General features: G+C 47.4%; 5 protein-coding genes across 5 annotated transcripts in view; 2 read left to right on the plus strand and 3 right to left on the minus strand.

Annotated features, from left to right (window-relative positions):
• The first annotated feature begins 497 nt into the window (after window positions 1–497).
• Window positions 498–2510, plus strand: LOC120948764 (peroxisomal biogenesis factor 3). Its single transcript, XM_040365464.2, has 2 exons — window positions 498–694; window positions 820–2510. The coding sequence occupies exon 2, from the start codon at window positions 828–830 to the stop codon at window positions 1965–1967; it is 1140 nt and encodes a 379-aa protein (XP_040221398.2). The 5' UTR covers window positions 498–694; window positions 820–827; the 3' UTR covers window positions 1968–2510.
• Window positions 2511–4096: 1586 nt separating this feature from the next.
• Window positions 4097–7799, minus strand: LOC120948765 (aminopeptidase N-like). The gene is made up of 5 exons (XM_040365465.2): window positions 7020–7799; window positions 6656–6950; window positions 6239–6590; window positions 4872–6126; window positions 4097–4795 (listed from the first exon to the last, which is right to left on the minus strand). Exons 1-5 carry the CDS (start codon window positions 7694–7696, stop codon window positions 4210–4212), a joined length of 3165 nt encoding a protein of 1054 aa, XP_040221399.2. The 5' UTR covers window positions 7697–7799; the 3' UTR covers window positions 4097–4209.
• A 2087-nt stretch (window positions 7800–9886) lies between these two features.
• On the plus strand, window positions 9887–14247 carry LOC120948440 (actin-interacting protein 1). The gene is made up of 5 exons (XM_040364757.2): window positions 9887–10071; window positions 11220–11341; window positions 11431–12840; window positions 12910–13060; window positions 13135–14247. Exons 1-5 carry the CDS (start codon window positions 10056–10058, stop codon window positions 13245–13247), a joined length of 1812 nt encoding a protein of 603 aa, XP_040220691.2. The 5' UTR covers window positions 9887–10055; the 3' UTR covers window positions 13248–14247.
• Window positions 14020–22321, minus strand: part of LOC120948439 (uncharacterized) — a 34848-nt gene continuing 26546 nt past the window's right edge. Inside the window, exons 5-9 of the mRNA XM_040364756.2 lie at window positions 22175–22305; window positions 17661–18159; window positions 16814–17584; window positions 16605–16696; window positions 14020–16528 (exon numbers count right to left, since the gene is read on the minus strand). Coding sequence (XP_040220690.2) covers window positions 15542–16528; window positions 16605–16696; window positions 16814–17584; window positions 17661–18159; window positions 22175–22305 — 2480 coding nt within the window. The 3' untranslated portion in view covers window positions 14020–15541. The remainder of the gene's footprint in view (window positions 16529–16604; window positions 16697–16813; window positions 17585–17660; window positions 18160–22174; window positions 22306–22321) is intronic.
• On the minus strand, window positions 18930–22164 carry LOC120948442 (cilia- and flagella-associated protein 157). The gene has a single exon (XM_040364758.2). It carries the CDS (start codon window positions 20875–20877, stop codon window positions 19084–19086), a length of 1794 nt encoding a protein of 597 aa, XP_040220692.2. The 5' UTR covers window positions 20878–22164; the 3' UTR covers window positions 18930–19083.

A 22321-nucleotide genomic window follows, 5' to 3' on the forward strand; every position in this document is an offset into this window, starting at 1 on the left:
AAATAGGACAAAAAAAATTGTTAAATGGTTTAACCATTTATTTATTTTTTATTTATTTTAAAATACATTATTACGGCTACGACTCGAAAAAAAAACTAGATTATTGCTTTAAATGAGGCTGTTGATGAGTAGCAGATACTCTATTGATTCCTTTTTGAACATTTTTTTAGTTAAAATAGGAAATAATTTAAAAAGGTCTCTTTACATCGTAATGCAACGGTCAATATTTAAAAACCGTGTGCCACAAATGAACCGGTTCAGTTTACGTATTGCGAGAACCGGTTCATTTTGCAGGGAGCAAGTAATTTTCAGGGCGCTGAAGTTGTTGGCCATTTTTGTCGTCCAATCCACGGAAAACATATTTTTTGGTACATCTTGAACATAATTTCTAGCATAAACCCGAATTGATTGTGCGCATACAATTAAAATAAAACCACCCAAAAGGTACAATTGGCTCTACTTTGCAGCGAGTATACGAACCCTGCATTTGCCGCTAGCCGTTTGACAGCTATCGATTGCCGTAGAAAAAGAAAACAAACGCACACGAAAAGATTCTCGTGTTTTGAAACAGCCCAGAACGCAGCACTTCTGCAGGCGTTCTATGCGAAAAAAGCAGCCTTCCGGTTACCCCGGCGATCCCGTTGACCTTTGGGTGGTGAAATCACCCCGAAAGCAGCAAAGCAGCAACATTCGGGTAAGAAACATATCCCTCCCCCTGTCACCCCAATTCCTGCATTATCATTCAATTACGTTCTATGCTTACAAGGTGGTTTTATTGTTGTTACTGTTTTTTATCGCCCTTCTCTCCCCCGTTTTCAGACAGCGCAATGTGGTCGAGCATAAAAGATTTCATTTACCGGCACCGGAGGAAATTCATCACCACGGGCGTTGTGATCGGTGGCAGCGTGTTTCTGCTGAAATGGTTACAGTACAAGCTGCGCGAGCTGCAAGAGCGCCAGGCGAAGGAGATTGGCGAAAAGCTGAAGCGCATGCAGCACTACGAGTGTACGGATCGCACCTGCAATCAGACCATTTTGGGCCTGTCGCCAGCCCTGTCCGAGAAAGTGTTTCAAAGCCTCAGCACGGACGACATCCTCGCGAAGCTGCGCACCAACCCGGACAACAAGCTGGAGCTCTGGGAAGAGCTGCGCATCGTGGCCTTCACGCGGCTCATCACGCTCGTGTACGGCGCCTCGATGCTGGCCGTTACGCTGCGGGTGCAGATCAACATCCTCGGCGGCTATCTGTACAAGGCGACGGTCGAGGATAGTCAGCAGCAGGCGATATCGCTCGAGGTGCAGACGGCTTATCTATCGCTGATACAGCACTTTATGCGTGACGGTATCGATCGGCTGATCGAAATCGTTCGCAAGAATGTGACCACCGTGATGCAGCGGTACAGCCTGAAGCAGCAGCTTACGCTGGCCGACACCGAAACGCTCCTCTGGTCGATCGAGATGGCGCTGAACAATGAGAAGGGAAATCCGATCGACGGTATCGCTACGTACACGCTGCCCAATCCGGGCGCCTCGCTGACCGGTGTCGACGGTGCGTTCAGCACCATGTTCCAGGAAACGCTTGACGTGCTGGAAAGTGTGGAATCGACCGAGGTAAGTCTTGCGAACGTCAGCATCGGGCTGGCCAAAGTGATGGACAAGCTGGCGGACTATTACATGAGCTCGTCGAGTGGGGCGAGCAAACAAAACTCCAAATCGAACCTGAACGTGGAAAGCATTGCCAACATCAACGGAATTACGATTTCGCTTGCAAAGTTGATCCCGATCGTGAACGGACTGGCTAGTAAGGTGGCACCAGTGCCCGCGGGCGCTAACGGTACGGTCAGCAACGGGCTAGTGCCCGCACTGCCCGAGGAGACGGACCTAATGTCGTCGATGATTGTGCATTTCCTACACTCGGAAAAGCTACGGACGCTCGGCGCCAACGTGTACGAAACATTCTGCCACTAGGAGGCGTAGGCGCAGATACAACACATTCTGTATTCGGTTTTAATAGAGTAGCGTAGAGTGCCGTAGCATCGTAGCGCGCAGCAAGACGGGCGAGGCTTACCCGTAACCGGGTTCGTTCAGGTACAATTAGTTATGTGGCAGCCTTCAAGAGTCTACGGGAGGTTGCCTGCAATTGCAGAAACGCGGTCGGTGCACTGTATGACATCTGTCGGAAGCAGGAGAGCAACACATTCGCTAGCATAGGTTTTAACATGGTAACAATGCCAAGAGCTGTGGGAATGGCCGGGCGCGGCTTTGTTTAATTAATGTGATGGATTCGTTTTCTTTTTCTTTTTTATTTAGCTGAAAAGGAACGGTGTAGTTTGAGTCGTGTTTGATTAGGAATTAGCTGGTTCGATAACGGGGATTTCTTATCTTGCTATCGAGTGTGGCATCGTTTGTAAAAGCGGGAAGGCTAAGGGATTAATGGGATGGTCGCAAAAATGGTACACTGTCGTGCACATAAACATTGAACAAAATAAACCTAAAATTATCATACATTAATCATGGTTAATGTTTTGAAAGTAAAATTAAATAATAGTTAAATCACTGCAACCGTTTGCAAAAAATAACCGAACCTTCCATTAGCAATTTTGCTGTAGTTCTGCCGATTTTCCATTAGCCTATCGATTAACTGACGAGTACCATGAATTTACCTGTACTTTAAATGTTTCCTACATTTTTACTAAGCTTATATAAAACTTAAATATGCCCCTTTTGCCTGAAACAAAACGGTTTGTTAACGACGCATGCTCTCAGTTTAAAATGAATCCTAAACATCTCCGTTTAGCAGACGCTAAATGGCTGGAACATTAACAAAAATAGTCCAAAAAGCTGGTGGCGCCATCTATTGGTGGGATCCAATCGAGCATGCTTTGCTCTAATAGCTCTTTATAATGGCTCTTTATCTTTATTTTTTTATAATAGCTCTTTACGGTTGGTTAGTTTTGTATTGATTGTATGCATCGCTAGAACTACCACGACAATGCGATTTTTTTTTATCTTTATCTTTACTATAGCCTCATAGCACAGTGTTTTCACAGCCCTTCACTATACGGATTTTTAATTTACCTGCCTAGTAAGATTAATCTGTTATGATTGGGGTAGATATGTTTTTGTGCTTGGAAGTCACAAACAACCATTACGCTAAGCAAGAAGATGGGAAATAAGGTTGTGATCGAAAGCTGGAAGTGCTACTTGGAAGGACATCTACATGTACGCATTCGAGCTTGATATGTCATGCAGCATGCTCCTGCGATAAATGGTGAATTGAGAGATTGCTGAGCTGTACTGTGCGCACCAGACGTAGACCGATAGGTTACGACAACTATGTCATGCTATGGATGATGCCGGACTCATACCATGAAAGTGTTTAATAGTAACCCTCAGTTCGGCACGAGACACGGTGGAGTTGAAGCAAGTCTTACCGGAGATGGAGTGTCTTCGAGGATGGAAAACTCCATCCAGATGCCACAAATCCACTAAACAACCCCTAAACGGGGTCTAAACGGCTCAAACTCTCAGCCTAAAAGGAATCTAAAAGCTTTCCTCGCTTTTGAGAGTGTTGTGTACTGCATTGCCAGACTGCGATGAGTTTCAATCGATAGGTTTATTAAAACTGAACGTGTTATTTGTGCATTCCCTACTTTTTATAGTTCAGAATGCAACAATGTGAACTATGATCAATTAATAGTTATTACATGAAAATGTTATGATTGCAATGTGTGCTAGGATCTAACAGAGAGCTTTCTCCTCCCTCTGAACTCTGTATAGAACTAGAAAGGCGATACGATTGTTTAAATACTAAACTTCAATGACATTCTATTAGCACAGAAGCAAGTGAGAATTCAAAGATGATCGATGGTCGGCTGATAATCATTTTTCTAATCACGCGACCATTTTTAGAAGGCTATGTAGACCATGATTAGACGAAGCTAGGTGACACACATTGCATGAAAAGGACAGCAATATAATTATGAGTTATAAAGCGCCATCTATTGAACAAACCAGTGAAGCTATGAAGATTTCGTTTCTGGCGCTAGGGATGGCTCAGCAACGAACAAGCAAACATCACATGAAATAATCGAACATTAGGTTGAATGTTAACTTTTATTTTGATTATGTTTTTTTACACAATAATTGTTAACATATCTTTAAAATAAATCATCTCTCTCTTAAATCAAAAGAGCATTCGTTCCAAGCTTTAAAGTACTAAAGTTTCAAAACGATGATACGCTACTAAAGCAAACACACCGAGCAACATTAAACAGCAATCGCACATATTTGCTCGTGCAGCGTGATTCGAATGCAAATTGTCAGCCTCTGGCATAGAAGTTGTTGTTAAATTGACGAAAACGGTCGATGAGGCAGTCACATTTTCAGACGCACTGAAAGTATATACAGCGGATGTGGTTGGTACAGTTGCATTACTGGGTGTTGAAACGTAACTATAGGTCGTAACGGTGGTCGAACTAGGGCTAGCAACAGTACTGGTAGTGGTTACTGGCGGTGGAGTTGTCACAGTTGTTGAAGGTAATGCGTTTGTTGTAGGACGGTATTGCTCATCCAGCCAGGCAGTAATTTGTACACTTTTCTCTTCGATCCACTTCAAATTTTCGCTCAAGTATTCTAGGGCTTGCAACATATCCGATTCCCTTAGGAATCCCTTTTCATGAAGCTCTGCTGTTAACGTTTGGAATTGTGTTTGCATAGCTTTGCTGGTAATTTGTTGTGCCATGGTGCGAATGATTGAGTTTATTGCTCGGCCACCAAAGTTGCCCTTGTTGTAGCTGAAAGCGGGGGAGTGTTGTGAATATTAAAGAAAATGTTAAACTTAAATTTGATTTTTTCATGTATCATACTTACAGTTCGTTAACCCGATCACTGTTCTCTCGCAGGAAATTCATCGCCATTTCCAGACCCAAAAGACTGTTCCTGAAGACCGCTATAAAAACTCTCTCTCGTTCTTGGTTAAAATAGGTACTATTATCTGTATCTATTGTGCTTTGCAGATATTTTGCAATCAATACCGCGTTCTCCGCACAGCCAAGCGAGCGGATAAGTTCCGACCGATACAATTGATCTTGAGACTGTTGCATTTTGCGCCAAATGGAGTCAAACACAGCGGCTGCGGAATATCGCAATCCATTGCAGTAGATCGCTTCGCGCAGGTCAGGTTCAGCGTCTTTCGTAGGGTTTCCGGCTATCTCTGCTACCATTAATCGGGTACTGTTGATGCATGCCTCAGACCCCACTTTACAAGCCCAATTAATCACTATTTCACGTGTCATGCGTTGTGTTAGTGTGTCTTGCGGTTGTGTGGCCATACCCATCGCAACGTAGCTTGGTTCAATAAACTCTGCGCAGTATTTGTGCCAATCGTCGTAGCTATCAGTGCCTCGCATAAGATTATCCAGCACTACAAGATTGCGATCAAGTGCTGCCCAGGGAAGGTAATCGTTTTCCTTCGAAAGATAGCGCAGCAACTGTAAAGGTATCGCATATGCAAGCTTCCCAGCACGTGCAATGTTTAATGCGTCGTCTATTAGCTGGGCACGATTCGATTCGTGAATGATGGTGCCATTTTGTACCAGAGCTTTCACAATCAACTGCCACAGTTGATCATCATAGTTGACCCTATAATAACCTGTCTGCTGTTTGTTGAAAACGATCCAGCTATCACAAGTCCAGCTGTGATTTGCCGTTGGATTAATTACATGATATTTATCCACAATCCAACCTGTAGCCGTGGTATCGTCGAAATTTGGCTGAGTCTCCGTTGCTAAATTATATGGTATTATCCATGTTGTAGATGCATTACTAGCATCTGTGCTTTTCAGTAAAAATCTTTCCTGTTCAATTCGTAGCGAGCAGTTGTCGTCGGAACGCGAGACGTGTACTATCGGATAGCCAGCCTGTTCTGTCCATGATTTTAAAAGCGACAAAGCATTAAACGGAGGATCCGAGGGCGGGATGGATGAAAACATTGTTTGTTGCATTGATTGTGCAAATTTTTCCGGCGTACCAGCTTGTAGCGCATTTACATGAAGAAAATTAACCATTGCCTGGCGGAACGGTTCCTTCCCGAATGCGTGATAGAGCATAAGCAGGACAGCTCCACCTAAGAAAAGGCAGTAATTTAAAGTAGTATTAAAGAATCAGTTTTTAGATTGGTTCAGTGCCACTTAACCTTGCATAAGTAACTCAAGAAGCAAACGATATTGGCAACTTACCCTTGTCGTATGCAATATCATCGAATATGTTGCTTATTTCAACCTGTGAATTGACATAAAAAGTCATGGGTCTAGTTGAACCGAGTGCATCAAGCTGAAACACATTGTGCGTTTTATCAACTGTATACATTTTCCCTATCGTTAGCTCAGGGAAAGCTATTTGTGCTGCTGTATATTCGAAAAATCGAGCAAATCCTTCCTTCATCCATAAATAGCTCCACCATGCCGGCGATACATAGTTGCCAAAGTAATGATGACCGATTTCATGCCCAACAATGGAAGCTATTTTCTTCTTTTGCTTCATTGGTGAAGTATCGGGATCAAACATAAAGTTTTCCTCTTTGTATGTTATCTGAAAGATAAAGTTTTGTGAGATTCTTGTCAGGGTTGCTATAAAATTTCTAATACAACTCATACCAATCCATAGTTTTCCATAGCTCCAGGAGAAAAGTCTGGTATTGCCACATGATAAAGTTTGGGCAATATATACGGTGTCTCCAAAAACTCTTCAAGATATTGCAGTATTTTAAAACCAGCTTCTAATATAAAATTAGCCACTGGAGTGGTCAACGCCGTTGCGCGAATGAAGGCCGATTGTGCGGTAAAATTTGGCAGTGATACTTCTTTGAAATCACTGACGATGATACCTAACAGGTAGGACGGCATTTTTGGAGTGTCGGGAAACGTGGTAATTGACATTCCTGCTAAAATGCTGCAACATTCGTTTACATTAGCCATTTCTCCATTTGTTTGCTCATCCACAATATGTAGCTCTAATTACCTTTCCCGTACATCGATGGGTATAGTGTTGGAAAGGACAGAATAACTTTTACCATGAATGACACGCAGCGCTATTGGTGCTCTAATCCCCGGCTCATCATAGCAGGGAAACACATGCCTTGCATCCGTAGGCGAGAACTGAGTTGTTGCAAGCCATTGCACATTACCATCGCTGTCGCTGTAGGAAGATCTATAGAACCCGCCGTTGTCCTCTCGCAAAGTACCATTGTACTTAATTTCTAAGAAATAAGTCCCATTTAGCGGCTTAGGCGAGTGAACCGTCAGGAACTCGCGGGTGCTATCCAAAGTGAAGCTTATCGCATCGTCTAACAGTATATTTTCCCAACCATCCTGATCATTGTACCACAGTTTCACTCGCGTAATATTAATCCGACGATAGTTTAGTGTTACATTATCGGTATCCGCATCACCGGCTGTTTTCAATTGAATTGTCACTTTCCCTTCAAAACGAAATCGATCGTCACCGATCGTGTTATCGTGGATGTGAGTAGTTAGCTCAATATTATACCGGAGCGGGTATGTGTTGTTTGGTAAGCGATAGTTTAACTGCTCATCCTGTGCAGCAGAGTTTGTTACAACACTTAATAGTAAGAAAAATTGTAAAAATAATTGTACAAATAAGCTTTTAGCACTTTTCCTTTCTTGCGGCCACCCCATCTTCTCTGATGAGTGATTAAATATGTACTGATTTCTCGGATTCAGTCAACGAACGAGTTGTCTGGTAACATCGCGGTTGTTATCATTCTATTAAGTTATCTTTGAGGTAAAAAATAGAAACAATCTCTCGCAGCAAGTGGCTGCGCCGAAGGTGGCCAGCAAAGAGTAACAATGGAATGTGTACTTTATCAGTGTTCACCATTGTTTGATGATCGGAGATAGTTCAATTACAGAGTAGTAATTGTTGTCAATCATATCGGAAACATTCCATATACAAACATATAAGCAATTAAAATCTGCTAAGTAATTGGTTTGTGATCTACATGAACAGAATCGTAAAGAAAGTGTTACTCATCTTTGCTTTAGTTAAAAAAAACTAGATCGTAATGTTTTTGGTGCTTCATTGATAGTGACCAAACAATATGACTGGTCTCACAATGAAGATTACAGAAAAGTGCACTAATTAAACTGAAACATATAATCTAAAAAAATATTATAAATACGTTTTATACTGAGAATTAAATGGTGATACATCCACAGTGAATTTTACTCAAGCGCCACAGATTAAGCTGAAAGATCGGAAAATTGAATGTTTATACAATTTTTTTCGAGTTTTTTTAAGGTAAGAAAAAAAAATGAAAGCTCCACAGCTTCATTGGTTTGATCAATAGATGGCGTATTACAACTCATCATTATATTGCTATCCTTTTCTTGCAATGTGTTTCACCTAGCTTCATCTTATCATGATCTATATAGCCTTCTAACTTTCTGAGCAAAAATCTATATGAATGGTCGTGTGGTCAGATACGTGGGTATCAACACCAACGACCATTACTTAAATCTCACTTGCTTCAGTGCTGGTGGTTTCCGTTGGAGTTTAGTATTTAAACAATCGTATCGCCGTTCTAGTTTTAGCGACGCATAACTTCAATGCGAAACCATACAACAGTACAGAGGAAATGAGAAAGCTCTCCTCCAAGCGATGAAGCTCCACTGGTTGGGGTATCCCACCAACAGATAGTGCCATCAGCTTTTTTGCTATTTTTAGAATGCATGATTCGTTTGCCGTCTGCTAAACGAAGTCTTTCTATATTCCGTTTAGGTAGAGAGCTTGAGTCGTTTAGAAGGCGTTTAGTGGTCGTTTAGTGGATTTGTGGCACTTGGGTTATAGGATTCATTTTAGTCCGAGAGCTTGAGCTGTTTCGATCCTGTTTAGGAGTCGTTTAGTGTATTTGTGGTACTAAGGTACTATGTACAATCTTTCCAATAGCACATCTAGTTTATGTAATTCTGATTTTTTCTTATACAGTGGAGCGCCGTTTATCCGGGTACCTTTTATCCGGCTTTCCGTTTATCCGTGCTGTTGAGAACTGACAGTTCAATACAAAAGTGACATTGCGTTATGAGGAGGATATTTGAAAAAGCGGTTATAAGACCACAATGTCATAAAAAAAACACTATAATTCATGGCAAATTTTAAATATTCTCATTGGAAAAACATGAAGTTAGTAAAAACTGGGATATATTTATCAAAAAATAAGAAAAATTTCCAAAACATAACCAGGAATTGGTGATAAAATATATTATTTGACTCATTATCCGTGTTATTCGCTTATCCGGGCGAGGTCAAGTCCCGAGAAGCCCGGATAAACGGCGCTCCACTGTAATTAGCATTCACCTCTCATCATCGCTTCCATAACTCATCTTTTCAATATACAGTGGAGCGCCGTTTATTCGGGCTCATCGGGACTCGACCTCACCCGGATATGCGAATAACTGGGATAATGAGTCAAATTATATATTTAATCGCGAATTCCTGAAGTTTAAAAATTTATGTTATGTTTTGAAAAAAATCACATAATTTTTATAAACTTAATGTTTTTTCCCAAGTAGAATATTTGAAATTTTCCTGAATTTTAATGTTTTTTGTTATGACTATGTGCTCTGATAACCATTTTTTTAATATTCTCATTAGAACGCAATGTCCCCTTTCTATCATTTCTTAACAGCACGAATAGACGGACAGCCGGATAAACGGCGCTCCACTGATAAAATTTTTCGTATTCCAACCGGTTGCTGGCGAAACAATCTGGCCACTTTGGAACCAACGTTTGCAGAAAAACAAGCGCCATCTACCGCTTGCTCGACGCGTGTGTAGACCGCGCTTGAGCTGCTTGACGATTCGCGAACCGTAGTTTGACAGTCGGCACTCTTCTTTTCCTTATTAGTAGCTCCCATTGCTTGCCGTGCGGTGTACGTGTGTATGTACTGCTTGTGCCAACAACAACCAATTTCTCCGTGTGCAACAAATTCACGAACTATTTTAGCTGGAATAAATCCGTTTCACTGAACTGCAATCATGGCCTATTCGAATAGTGAGTATTCTTTCTAGAAACGGTAAAAAAAATCGCGTTTGTGTGCTAGCCTGCCTGTCTGTGCCCGTTGTTTTGTGAGTCATCCGGCATCCCTCTCCCGTCTGTGTCCGTTCCATAGGCGGACGAGCGTTTTGGAACGGCCGAACCGAACCGTCGTCCCCGCCGTGTGTGTGCGCGCCGGGAAAAGGTTGTTACCAAATAAGGAAATTATGTTCGTCACCGGGCGCTGTCCGTTTAGGGGAGGAGGGGGGGGGGGGGCAAGTTGCCGGAAACGGGAGGACGTTGTATAGCCGTATAGCCATTTACGGGACTGCCTGTGACCCGCTACTTCTTTTGAAGGTGATAAAATAGGAAGAAAAAATAAAATTGCAAAATGGCAATTTTCGATCGCCCTTGCCACTCTCTCCACCCCGCCTCCCCCCTCCCCCCACTCCCTCTGTTTGTAGCGCGCTTATCGTGAACGGTCGCGGGAAGTGATGAGTAATCAACGGCATTTTAATCTCGTCGCATGAGACGGCAATGAACTCGGCAGTTTTTTTTCGGTCGGCCTTTTGTTGTGAAGCTCGCTTCGTTGCGTTTAGTTGAGGATATATTTGGGGCGATTAAAGCGTTAACTAATGCCACTTTTAAACCGATGGTCTGTTAGTTGGTGAGGGAAAAAAAAGAAAAAAATAAAGGAATGGAAAACCGGGCGGTGTTGAAGTTTTATAAATAAAACTCACACTGTCGACTCACACTCGCGCGCCGCCGGTGGTTGTTGCAGCACCGAATGCACCGCAACGAAATTGGGTGATGCACTCTCCGGCTTAAAAAATCGAACGGGAAGAGCGGGATTTAAACGAAATATTTACAATGTTGCGTTTCGGTAGAATTTCGAAGGTATGTTTTGGTTTGCACTTTCGTACACAATCTGTTTATGGGGTCCCGTCTTGACCGTGCTGCTACCTATAAACTGTGGCGGTGTCCATGGAAACGGGAATTTCACGGAGAGTGCCTCGTGGCTGTTGCTCGCAGACATACCACACCCCGCACGACCATTCATAGTGTGCAGCGAAGCATGCAGCGCGAAAGCAATCTTGTCTTACCTTCCGATTAAATGTGCTTGATTTAATTTTCCTCCATCTCGCCCTGCGCATTTTACGAAACAGAGTTCATTTACGCAACGTTGCCGCGAACACAGCGAGGCCAACCGATCGTGCTGGGTGGTGATCCGAAGGGCAAGAACTTCCTCTACACCAACGGCCATTCGGTGATTATCCGCAACATCGATGTGAGTATTCAAGGCGGCCCAATCAAACGCAACACAACTGCACATGCAATAATCGAATTTATTTCTCCCCCACCCCCTAACACCTGCAGAATCCGGAAATTGCGGACATCTACACGGAACACTCGTGCGCGGTGAACGTGGCCAAGTACTCGCCGAGCGGGTTCTACATCGCGTCCGGCGACGCGTCGGGCAAGATCCGCATCTGGGACACGGTAAATAAGGAGCACATACTGAAGAATGAGTTCCAGCCGATCGGGGGCCCGATCAAGGACATCTCCTGGTCGCCCGACAGCCAGCGGATCGTGATCGTGGGCGAGGGCCGGGAGCGGTTCGGGCACGTGTTTATGGCGGAAACGGGCACCTCGGTGGGCGAGATTTCGGGCCAATCGAAGCCGATCAATTCGTGCGATTTCCGCCCGGCCCGCCCGTTCCGCATCGTGACCGGCAGCGAGGACAACACGATCGGCGTGTTCGAGGGGCCGCCGTTCAAGTTCAAGATGACCAAGCAGGACCACACCCGGTTCGTGCAGGCGGTGCGCTACTCGCCGAGCGGCCACCTGTTCGCTTCGGCCGGGTTCGATGGCAAGGTGTTCATCTACGACGGTACCACGTCCGAGCTGGTCGGTGAGGTGGGCTCGCCGGCGCACAGTGGCGGTGTGTACGGGGTCGCCTGGAAGCCGGACGGTACGCAGCTGCTGACCTGCTCGGGCGACAAATCCTGCCGGCTGTGGGACGTGGCGACGCGCACGCTCATCAGCGAGTTCCCGATGGGCAGCACGGTCGACGATCAGCAGGTGTCGTGTCTGTGGCAGGGCGACCACATCCTGTCCGTGTCGCTGTCCGGGTTCATCAACTACCTCGATGTGAACAATCCCACCAAACCGCTGCGCATCGTGAAGGGCCACAACAAGCCGATCACGGTGCTGACGCTGAGCGACGATCGCAGCACGATCTACACCGGCAGCCACGATGGGGCGGTGACAAACTGGAACTCGGGCAGCGGTACGAATGATCGGGTGGCGGGCATCGGGCACGGCAATCAGATCAACGATATAAGGGCGGCGGGCGATTTCGTGTACACGGCCGGCATCGATGACTCGATCAAGCAGATCAGCGTGGAGGGCAACACGTACACCGGGGTGGAGGCGAAGCTGGCCTGTCAGCCGCGCGGTATGGACATACTGAAGGAGAGCAACACGGTTGTGGTGGGGTGCGTGAAGGACATTACCGTGCTGCAGGACAGCCGGAAGGTGTCGGCGCTGCCGATTAGCTACGAATCGAGCAGCGTTAGCATCAACCCGGAAACGATGGACGTGGCGGTGGGCGGTGACGATAGCAAGGTGCACATCTACACGCTGAGCGGTGGCCAGCTGACGCACAAGCTCGACCTGGAGCATCTTGGGCCGGTGACGGATGTGCGCTACTCGCCCGATAACAAGCTGCTGGTGGCTTCCGATGCCAACAGGAAGGTGATCCTGTACAGTGTGGCGGATTATAAAGTAGGGAGATTGTGGGCGTTCAAAACAACTCAATGAGATGTGCTAATGACTTTTATTTCCTTGTTACAGCCACCGCACAACAAGGAATGGGGCTTCCACAACGCACGGGTGAACTGTGTCGCCTTCTCGCCCAACTCGGAGCTCGTCGCTAGCGGTTCGCTCGATACGACCATCATCATTTGGTTCGTGAACAGTCCCGCCAAGCATACGATCATCAAGAGTACGTATTTCAATTGCTTAGTGGTTAAATAACCAATTTAAAAATTGTTCTAATCCATTTTTGGCGTCCTTCAGATGCCCATCCACAGTCGCAAATTACGGGCCTTGTTTGGCTGGACAACGAAACGCTCATCTCGACCGGACAGGACTGCAACACGAAGGTTTGGAACATCGAGAATGTCGCATAAGCCAAAAAAGATACCTCTTCCCCCCTCATCCCCAAATCCCCCTACCCTACGTGGGGGAGGGCACACACATTTGCACATGCTAAAGAAGGGGAAAAGGATAAACATTGATAAGAATGCTACGGTGGAACGTTGTTGCTTGCACCTTCCTGCCCGTGTTGAGTTCTTTCCTCTTCTTCCTTATTTATTTGTGTAGCATTTTTCCCCCTCTTGTTACCTTACGATGGGTTCGAAGGAATGAACAACTCAACCGTTTTTTTTTTGGTAAAATGGCTTACAAGCCGACCCTGGAGTGTGTTTGTGTGATTTTAGTATTTGTGTTCCTTTTGCGTATTATTTTGCTCCCATCTCTTGTTTTGTGTTGTATTAATGCTGAATGTATTAGCATGACTTTCCTGCCTAGTATTGAAATGGGATAGAGTGAAGTGAAAACAATTGGACGACAAAAGCGAGCCTAAGGAGGGAGCCCCTATGGACACCTATTCTTTAAGTTAGAGTCCCGGAACTCGATCCTTAATTTTGTTTTAAATTATCTTCTAAATTCACTGCAATTTTTTTGTCGTAATTTTGTGCCTTCCTCTCCTCTGTCGATAAAGTGTTTCTGTCCCCTCACGGCTCCCTTGTGCGAGCGAATCAAACCAATCAAACCAAAACCTTTCGGTACATGCAGGGCATGCAGAGAGTGGCGCATCGAGGCTTCAATAGCGAATGGGGGGAAGAAGCCGCAGAGTGAAGTGACATTGCATTTAATTTATTATCTTCATTTTGTTGTACTAAAAAAGCAAAAAAAAAAAAAAAACACACACCGAAGAGCTCGCTTCTTTTGCGCAACCATATACCCTTCCCTTTGCGGTGGCGATAGGACGATACGGTTTTTGATTTAGATGATTTGCCCCTACAGCAACAGCAACAGCAACAAACAAAAACATGAACCTTGTCTACATATACACGTAATTTTTTATAAGCGAATAAAAACGGAGTTTTTTTTTCAATGTAAATTAAACCCATCGCCTTACTGAATAAGCAAACACCAAACCGCTCCGAAAGAAGCTGACGAAATGTTTGTTCCAGTTTTTTTTTTCGTCTTTATTTCTAATCTTTCAATACAAAATTGCCAAACGAATAGTGTTTTTTTCCTTCTTCTGCTGCTTCTGCTGCACTTTGGATAACGAATAACGCAACGCAACGGTTTCTTTTTGCTAGGGGGTGTGTAATTTCCTGTCCCATATACATATACATTCAATATGCGCGTGTTACACAGAAGTGTCACCATTTTTGATTGATTCCCAAAGTGTGTTGTGTTGATTTTCCATTGTAATTATGGGTTTTTCCGCTTGCCAAACGATGTGTTTCTCTAAAACTTAGCCACTAAAATAATGCACTACGTCCGAAAAGCAACGGAAAAGAGGCGGCGATGACCCCCCACTATACATGGAACGTTCATAGCTTAACGCACACACATATGAGGGTGTCTTATATTTATATCCTAAAGAGCGTATATACGTGTCAATTAAGCGCATCGAAAGTAAGCTTTAAGAGATTGCAAAAGGTTCTGATCCTTGTTCTTCTTTTGGGGGTTTTTCTTAATAATTTCTTTTGATTAAATAAGTTCCTCTTTTAATGGTTCGCTCCCCTTAAATATGTCCATCGCTAAAATGCCTAGAAGAAGATGCCTTTTTTACAGTGCGCCATCGCTAGCGCGTAAAGCCAACCACCAAACAGTCCAAAGATGGCGCTTTAGATTCTCTGGAGCAGACTGGTCCGTACGACCGAGGGCAGTACTAACTCTACCTATTTACATCTTTCATCAGTCTCTCTCGATACAAATACACACAGTGTTACTACTACACTACACGATTACACGGGTCCTTAAGAGCGTATCCGCTAACGGAAGGAAGGAGCCGCAGGTTCTTACACCGGGAGGAGGACAGTAACTCGCTATGTTTGTTCGTCTATAAACAAGCTGGGAAATGATGGGCTGTGTGTAAAACCTACATTACAACTAAAAGGTAAACAGTACACAACATCCAAACTTCCTTTTGTCTGTTGCACTGTTGTCTGACTAGAATTGGAATACACAACGTGTTTTTTTGTTGAAGCGGGATGATGGCAATGTCTCACTATAGTTCTGTTGGATATGGGTTCCAGAGATATATCGTAAGTTATTAGTTGTACTTTTGCAATTCCGGCGTGTTCATATGTTTGACGTTGAAAACGAGGCTTGTTTCACTGCTGTATGGGAGTTGTACATACGCGAGGAGAGCTTCGCCACCAACGTGTTGGCATCCGACTGTCCACTACTGTACGATATTTTCACCGTCTCCAAGTAAAATAGCTGCCCCTGTGGTGGTTTGATATTTCCCGTTGGTGTTGGCGTCCGTCCCCAGCGATACCTGCTGCTTTGCTGCACTCGCCGACACAAGGATGGTTCCTCCCTTGGGACGATCGACATCGAACCCTCCCGACAGCATTTCGTCTCCATTTTTCTCCTCCTCCTCCTCCTCCTCCTCCTCCTCTTCGTCAGCCTCATCGTCCGCGAAGGCTATGTCGGCCATTTCATAGAAATCGCTAATCTGCTTATTGTCCACCGGCGACTTGGTGAAGGACGTTTCCTTCTCCCGCTCCTCCGTCGACTCGTCCGACGAGCTTTTGCGGACGGACGAGCCCGACCCGTCATCACCGGCGGATCCGCTACCGCCACTCCGCCGCACCAGTATCAGCTCGTGCAGCTTTCTGCGCTTTTGCCGTTCCGCTGGTGCCTTCCCGTCCGTAGACACACCACCGTCACTTTCCGAGCAGATGTCGCTTTTGGAGATACTGCTCGAAACGATCACATAATCGTTACGCTTCTGCGCTGCCAGCTGACGGATGAGTTCCTCGCTTGGTGTCACGCTGTCACTGCGCGACTCGGTGCACCCACCGTTGCGCTCCTCACGGGCACGGTTGGCGAGCTCCGTCAGCTCGTCATCATCATCGTCGGAGGGTCTGTGGTCCTCATTCTCCGAACCATCGTCAAGCGGCGGTATCCAGACGAGAAAGGCCGGATCCATCCCGAGATAGGAACCGGGAGCGGCACCCGCATTGATCACATTGTAGTCGTAGTAGTCTAGCTCCATGTCCTGCTCGGACGGTGCGCCGAGCGAGTAGTCCGAACCGGCCAGCAACTTCTGGAGGTTGCGCTTTTCCTTGCTTTCCTTTGCGTTGCGCGCCCGCACGGAGGTGCCAGTGTTGCGCCGTGCCAGGGGGCTGCGTATACTCGGGTCTAGCGGAGGAGAGCAACATTCCTGGGTAAAAGAGTTTAACATGATTAAAGTACAGTGAAGTGAAGTGAGACAGAAAAGCATATAAGGCAACACTTACTGCATCCGAGGGACTGACGTTGGTCAGTGTGGCCGTACTGGTGCTGGACGTTGCCATCAAGCAGGTAGCACTCTTTACGAGTTGATCTCCAGCTGTAAAGACAAAATCGGAGTTTACGAAATTGTTCAACAAGGCTCGAACTTCTCACTCGAACGCAACAAAAGGTGGAAATAATACGTTAACTTAACGTGCATGTCCTGTTCGCTTACTTCTCAGCTTTTCGATGTTCGCTTTGTTGCACTTCCCACCCACCAGAGGCGTGTTTTCCCGATTTAACGACGAGTACGCGGAACTGATCGTTGTCGATCGTTCATCGTCCGTGTCTTGCGCTTCCTTGTCCGGTGACAGCCGCTCGAGCGATGGAACAATCTCTTCACCCTTCGGTTTGTTGAGATCGTTTAAACTTTGCAGTGGCGTCTCTTCATCGCCCGCCTCTCCCCGATCGTGTGGCTCACGATCCTCGCCATCCGTCGGTATGCTGCGATCCTGCAGCTCTAGCACGATCTCGGTACTACCGTCCGATCGGACCGTCTCCGACTGACTGTTCGCAGACTCCAGTGCGTACTCCACACTTTCCCGGAAGCGTTCGTGCCGGATGGTGGTCGTCACCCGGGGCCGCAACTTCACGTACGATACAATCTCCGAGATCAGTGTGGTCGTCGAGACGGCCCGGGATCGAGGCTGCATTGGACCGCCACCACCGGACTGATCGACCGATTGGTTCGAGCCGAACAGTGTGTGGGCGGGCGAGTCGGCCGCCTCCATCCGGCTGGTGGCGAGCTCGTACTTCCTATAGCGGAAGATGTACTGCACCACGAGCAGAAAGCTGACGAACACGATGAAGCAGATGAAGGCGATCGCACACACGTGCGCGATCGTAAAGCTGGTGTAGCTTTGCAGGCTGGCCACGATCGGCATGATCACCTTGCTAGCGATCGTCGTACTGTTACCGGTCGGATGAAGCACGGCAGGATCTAATTCTGTTTTGGATAGAGCACCAAAGTTGACGTAAATGAGACCGTTCTACGCTTCAAATGCTCCCCCCATTGTACTTACTGATTTGTTCGGCTTGACCCAGAAACCCTGCATTGCAGGATTCGTCGTACTGTTCGCTCTTGCGGGAGAAAAACTCCACCAGCAGCATATTTCCCGTCGCTTCCGCCATCGCGCTTCCCGTTTCGGGTGCCGTCCGATCCGCTCCGAACTGCAGCAATAGCTCGTCGGCAACCGAATCCCCGTCGCGTATCTTCAACCACTGGCCGTCACACGGGAACTTCTGGAAATCGATCGACATCCGCACCCGACAACCTTCGTCGCCCTTGATGAGCCAAAGACTCCGGTCGGGACAGCTGTGCGAGGAGGACCCGAGGAGTCGCTTCGGCTTCACCATCCCCAGATGGATGACGCAGCCACACCGGCAGCCGGGTCCAATCTCCGTATTGACGTCCTCGATCTCGAGCGGCAGATTGATGCCACCGATGGCAGGGCTGAACATACACTCCCAGGAATCGCCGGCCGTGTCCAACCCGCAGCGCTCCGTCTGCACCGAAGCACCCTGTGGGAAGACAGTGAGAAACGGGGTGTATTGATGTGCAACAGGGTACAGTAGGCACTGGGAAATTCCAGCTATACAAATTCTGGAAAGGGATAAGAGATTATTTCCTGGCTACTTGGATGATTTAGTCTCATTCATTTGTATGGTGAATTTGTCAAACAACTGCATCGATTCCATGCTCTGGACCATGATGCGCGATTATTTGCTTGAACGAGGCAGATCCAGGCACTGTTCTTGAATTGGAGGAATTATAATATCAGTTGTTAGCCAGTTTGTTGTCACAGTTGAGGTGGGAATCAATTCCAGGATCTGCATGAATTCTGGACCAGTATAAGTTCAGAATCAGTTCCAAGACTGATTTCGTTTCGGGATCATATCCTGGGCCGGTATGGGGTCAGGATCATTTCAATGGCAGGTGTGGGGTTCGAATTAGTTTGAGGATTGATATGGGATCTGGTACACGTTCCAGGACCTGTTCCACAACTGAGCTGGGTTCAGGATCTATTCCACAATCCATATAGGTTCAAGATCAGTCCCAAGACTGGTATGGAATCATAATCATTTCCAAGACCGTTATGGCGTCTGGATCATTTAGTTCCAGGACCAATGTAGGTTCAGGACCAATTCTAAGACCTGTAAGTTCCATGACTCGTATGGGATCTGTAAAAGTTCCAAGATAGATATGGGTGTGGAATCAGTTCAAGGACTGGTAATAGTTCCAAAACTATTTGTTCATCGAGAGAAATTTAAATTTGTGGATTAAAGAGGCGCCTGCAAATTATCTTTAAACAACCTTTGCACGTATCCTGGAGTTATTACCCATGACATTATAAAGCGTAGCCTCCTGTATACGGGCCAAATCAAACTGTTGGAAAGAAAACTGGGAAACACACAAACTGTTGGACACACAAATGTGCTTTATTCTCAATCCGAATCACTCTTCGATCCAGCAAACTCGATCGTTTCATCCTCGATCGATTCCGGTGCGTCTACGATGATGCCGTCCTTATCATGCCCCTCCATGCCGGCACCTTGGAGCAGCTGCTGGCTTGCCTCGTCATCTCCAAACTCCCCATCGTCCTCCTCGTCCTCGCGGTCGTCGTCACCGTGCTGATCCTTTCTCTTCCGCTCCTTATCCTCCTCTTCATCCTCGTCTTCTTCCTCCCCGCTTACCCCCTCCCCTTCTTCCTCTTCCTGTTCCTCAAGCGATTCGTTCGAACCCAAAAACACCAGCCGCGAACCACTGACCACATCGATGATCGCTGCCTCATCCTCACTCGCCCCGACGAGCGTCGTTTTGCTAGCCCCGTCCATCCGTTCTCCTTCGCCCACCGATGATGCCGTCGTGCTGGAGCTGAGAATGGCCGATTCGCTTACTTCCTCTCCCCCATCCGCCTGTGTCTTGCGCAGAATGGTGTCCATCGTTTCGCGCGGTATAACACCGAGATCGCCCTGGTCGTACACCTCCGCCAGCGAGGCGACAATCGTTTCGACCGACTGGTCCGCCCGCGACTGCATCTCCAGCTCGTTCAGCGTGCTGAGCAGATCGGCAATCAGCCGCTTGCGCTTGATCTCCTGGTACGGCAGGTCGGAATCGGCATCCTCCTCGCCCTTGAACGCCGACCGTACCGTGTAGCGCACCGTCTTCAGAATGTCCGCGATACGCTCGAACTCCTTCCGGTGGTGGTCGGACTCGGTGCGCAGCGCCTGCCGATCGGAGTTGATGTAGTGCACGTACTGCTCCAGCACGCGCACCTTCTGCCGCAGCTGGTTGTAGTCCTTCCGGGTGGTGCGGTTCTCATCCTCCAGCTCTTCCGCCCGCAGCCGGAACGCGTTCAGCTCGCCGTTCTTGTGCAGCACCGTTTCGAACTGGCCGGTGAGCTGCTTGATCGTTTCCAGCCGCTCCTGGCAGGTCTGCATCAGCCGCTGCTTCTCCACCACATCGATCTCGGCCTGGTTGCGCAGCTCCGTGTTCTGCTTGCGCAGCTCCGCAAACTGCTTCTGCATCCGCTCCTGCGTGTAGATCATCCGGTCCATCTCGTTGTTTAGCGCAATGTTTTCCCGCACCAGCCGCTGCGTGTGCGCTGCGACCCGGATCTCCGACGACTTGGTAAACTCGGTCGACAGCTGCAGCAGCTTGTTCTCCACGTCCTTGCGCAGCCGGTCCTTGTCCAGTATGACCTTTCGCTCCATCTCGTACAGCGTCGACTTGTGGCGCTTGTTCTGCTCCTTCAGCTCGCTGTCCTGGGCGTCGAACTTGGCCATCAGCTCGTCCCGCTGCTGCCGGAACTCTTCCATCGAGTTCAGCTTGCCCGTCAGCAGCTTTATCTCGGACGTGAGCTGCTCGTGCATCGCCTTGTACTTCCCGTCCAGTGCGTTGATCTGCTTGCGGCACTCTTCATTCTCCTGGTCCCGAACCTTCGACAGCTCGCTCAGCTTGTCCTCCAGCTCCACGATGGTGCCCACCTTTTCCTGCAGCGTCCGGTCGAGGTAGGCCGTGACGTCCGCCCGGTCCTCCTCGATCTGCTTGAGTCGGCTTTCCAGGTCCTCGTTGCGCTCCTCAATCTTGACATTGTGCGTCCGGAGGCGGGCCAACTTTTGGTTCAGATCGTTGATGGTAATTTCGTAAAACTGCCGATCGACCGCACTCAGCCCATCGACGGGCTGTATCTCCGGGACAGCCTTTTTGGGCTTTTTCGGCTTCTTTTCCTTCGGCATTGTTGCGGCAAGCCCCCGGCACTAGGAATTTAAACAAAACACTCGACACACGCGAACGTTCTAAACTGAAGTGAGGGCACCGTTCGGTAAGGCTGTTTTGCACCTTCTCTACTGGTACGGTTACCCCTGGCAACGAGTGTCGCTGCCGTATCGATTAAACTGCACCGGTATCTAAGCTGGTGGATAGCAGGCCATTCCCATCGGCACGCGAACGGGCAGGCAAAGAACCGCGTCCAGGGCAGTACCATTTTAATCGAGGAAAACGGGAACTGTTCGAAAGGTTGTGCGTAAGAGGCGCTGAAGCGGTGGAAATTGATTGCCGACACATACGAGGGTCCCAGACAGCTGAAGTTTATGTGCATATCTACATGAAAAACGATGCAGTCTGGATCCGTTTCCTTCGCAACGGCTTCATGGAAGCACACACCCACACACGCAAGGCTTCGTCGGTTCGTGTTCTAGTGTGTACCACCAACCGTGGTAGACATTCCGACAAAACGTTGATGTACATCTCGATGGTAGTACGGAAGAGGGTGTGCAGGTATGTATGGAGGAGTGTATGTTGGCGTTTGAAAGCTTCACGCGGGACTTTAAGCCATGTTTATATTCCTTTCCAGTAAAAAGTTCGAGCTGTTTAGTAGTGGCCTCGTGCAATCGTGGCCCCCTTCTGTTCCTGTCGAAGGTGCTGCAAAGGACGGCATCCAAGCAGGCAGCTTGCTTAAGTAATTCCAACTTCTACTGGAATCCATTTTATGACCACTCCCCGTTTCGTGGTAGGGGAGAAGGAGTATCCATTAGGGGGCCACAGTACGCTCTAGCGGGGCGAGAGTACACTTCGCCAGTGAAGCTCAGAACCAGGGAGAACAGGCCCTGAGGGGAGCAAATTAAATGGCCGTGGTGCAGTGTTGCGGGAGGTTCCACCGTTCCCTCAATTACCGTTACACGTGTTGCAGTCAATTCGAAAAGAAGGTGTATTAGTGTGTGGGTGTGTGTGTGTATGTGTGTGTGTGTGGGTTGGCTTGGGTGCAAATTATAATGCCGCGCCCTTTCCTTTCCTTCCACCATGCTAAAACATGTTGCATGCTGTTCGGGTACTGGCGGTGAGCCAAAGAAACCCTGGGACATTCATCGTCCCTTCCACCAGGGAAAAAATCAATACCTGCAGCTGTGGCAGAAAGAGTGGTGGATAGAGTTTTCAAACCCGTGGAAAACAAACCAACCACCGTTTGGTCTGCCGGACATGACCCACGGACCCAGCGGCGGGCCCCATGTTGGGTAATTTAAGGGGTGTACTTACCTCGCAAAACTTTGCCCCGTACCGCGGTGGCGGCGAGTCACAAAATCGATAGCGATTTCTAATGCCACCCCGGCAGGTCGTCGAACAGTGCGTCCAGTTGCTCCACGGGCCCCAACCGCCGGAATCGGATGCTATTAAATCGCCAGA

Source organism: Anopheles coluzzii, chromosome 2 (genome assembly GCF_943734685.1).
Source record: "Anopheles coluzzii chromosome 2, AcolN3, whole genome shotgun sequence".
NCBI lineage: Eukaryota > Metazoa > Arthropoda > Insecta > Diptera > Culicidae > Anopheles > Anopheles coluzzii.

Bases quoted from the DNA above. Each gene is read 5' to 3' on its own strand.
- LOC120948440 (XM_040364757.2), top strand. The intron at 12,841-12,909 runs GTAGGGAGATTG...TCCTTGTTACAG, and splicing joins ACAGTGTGGCGGATTATAAA to CCACCGCACAACAAGGAATG. The intron at 13,061-13,134 runs GTACGTATTTCA...GGCGTCCTTCAG, and splicing joins CAAGCATACGATCATCAAGA to ATGCCCATCCACAGTCGCAA.
- LOC120948765 (XM_040365465.2), bottom strand. From the start codon at position 7,696: ATGGGGTGGCCGCAAGAAAGGAAAAGTGCTAAAAGCTTATTTGTACAA. The intron at 6,951-7,019 runs GTAATTAGAGCT...CGAATGTTGCAG, and splicing joins CCCATCGATGTACGGGAAAG to CATTTTAGCAGGAATGTCAA. The intron at 6,127-6,238 runs GTAAGTTGCCAA...GCCTTTTCTTAG, and splicing joins TGATATTGCATACGACAAGG to GTGGAGCTGTCCTGCTTATG.
- LOC120948442 (XM_040364758.2), bottom strand. From the start codon at position 20,877: ATGCCGAAGGAAAAGAAGCCGAAAAAGCCCAAAAAGGCTGTCCCGGAG.
- LOC120948764 (XM_040365464.2), top strand. From the start codon at position 828: ATGTGGTCGAGCATAAAAGATTTCATTTACCGGCACCGGAGGAAATTC.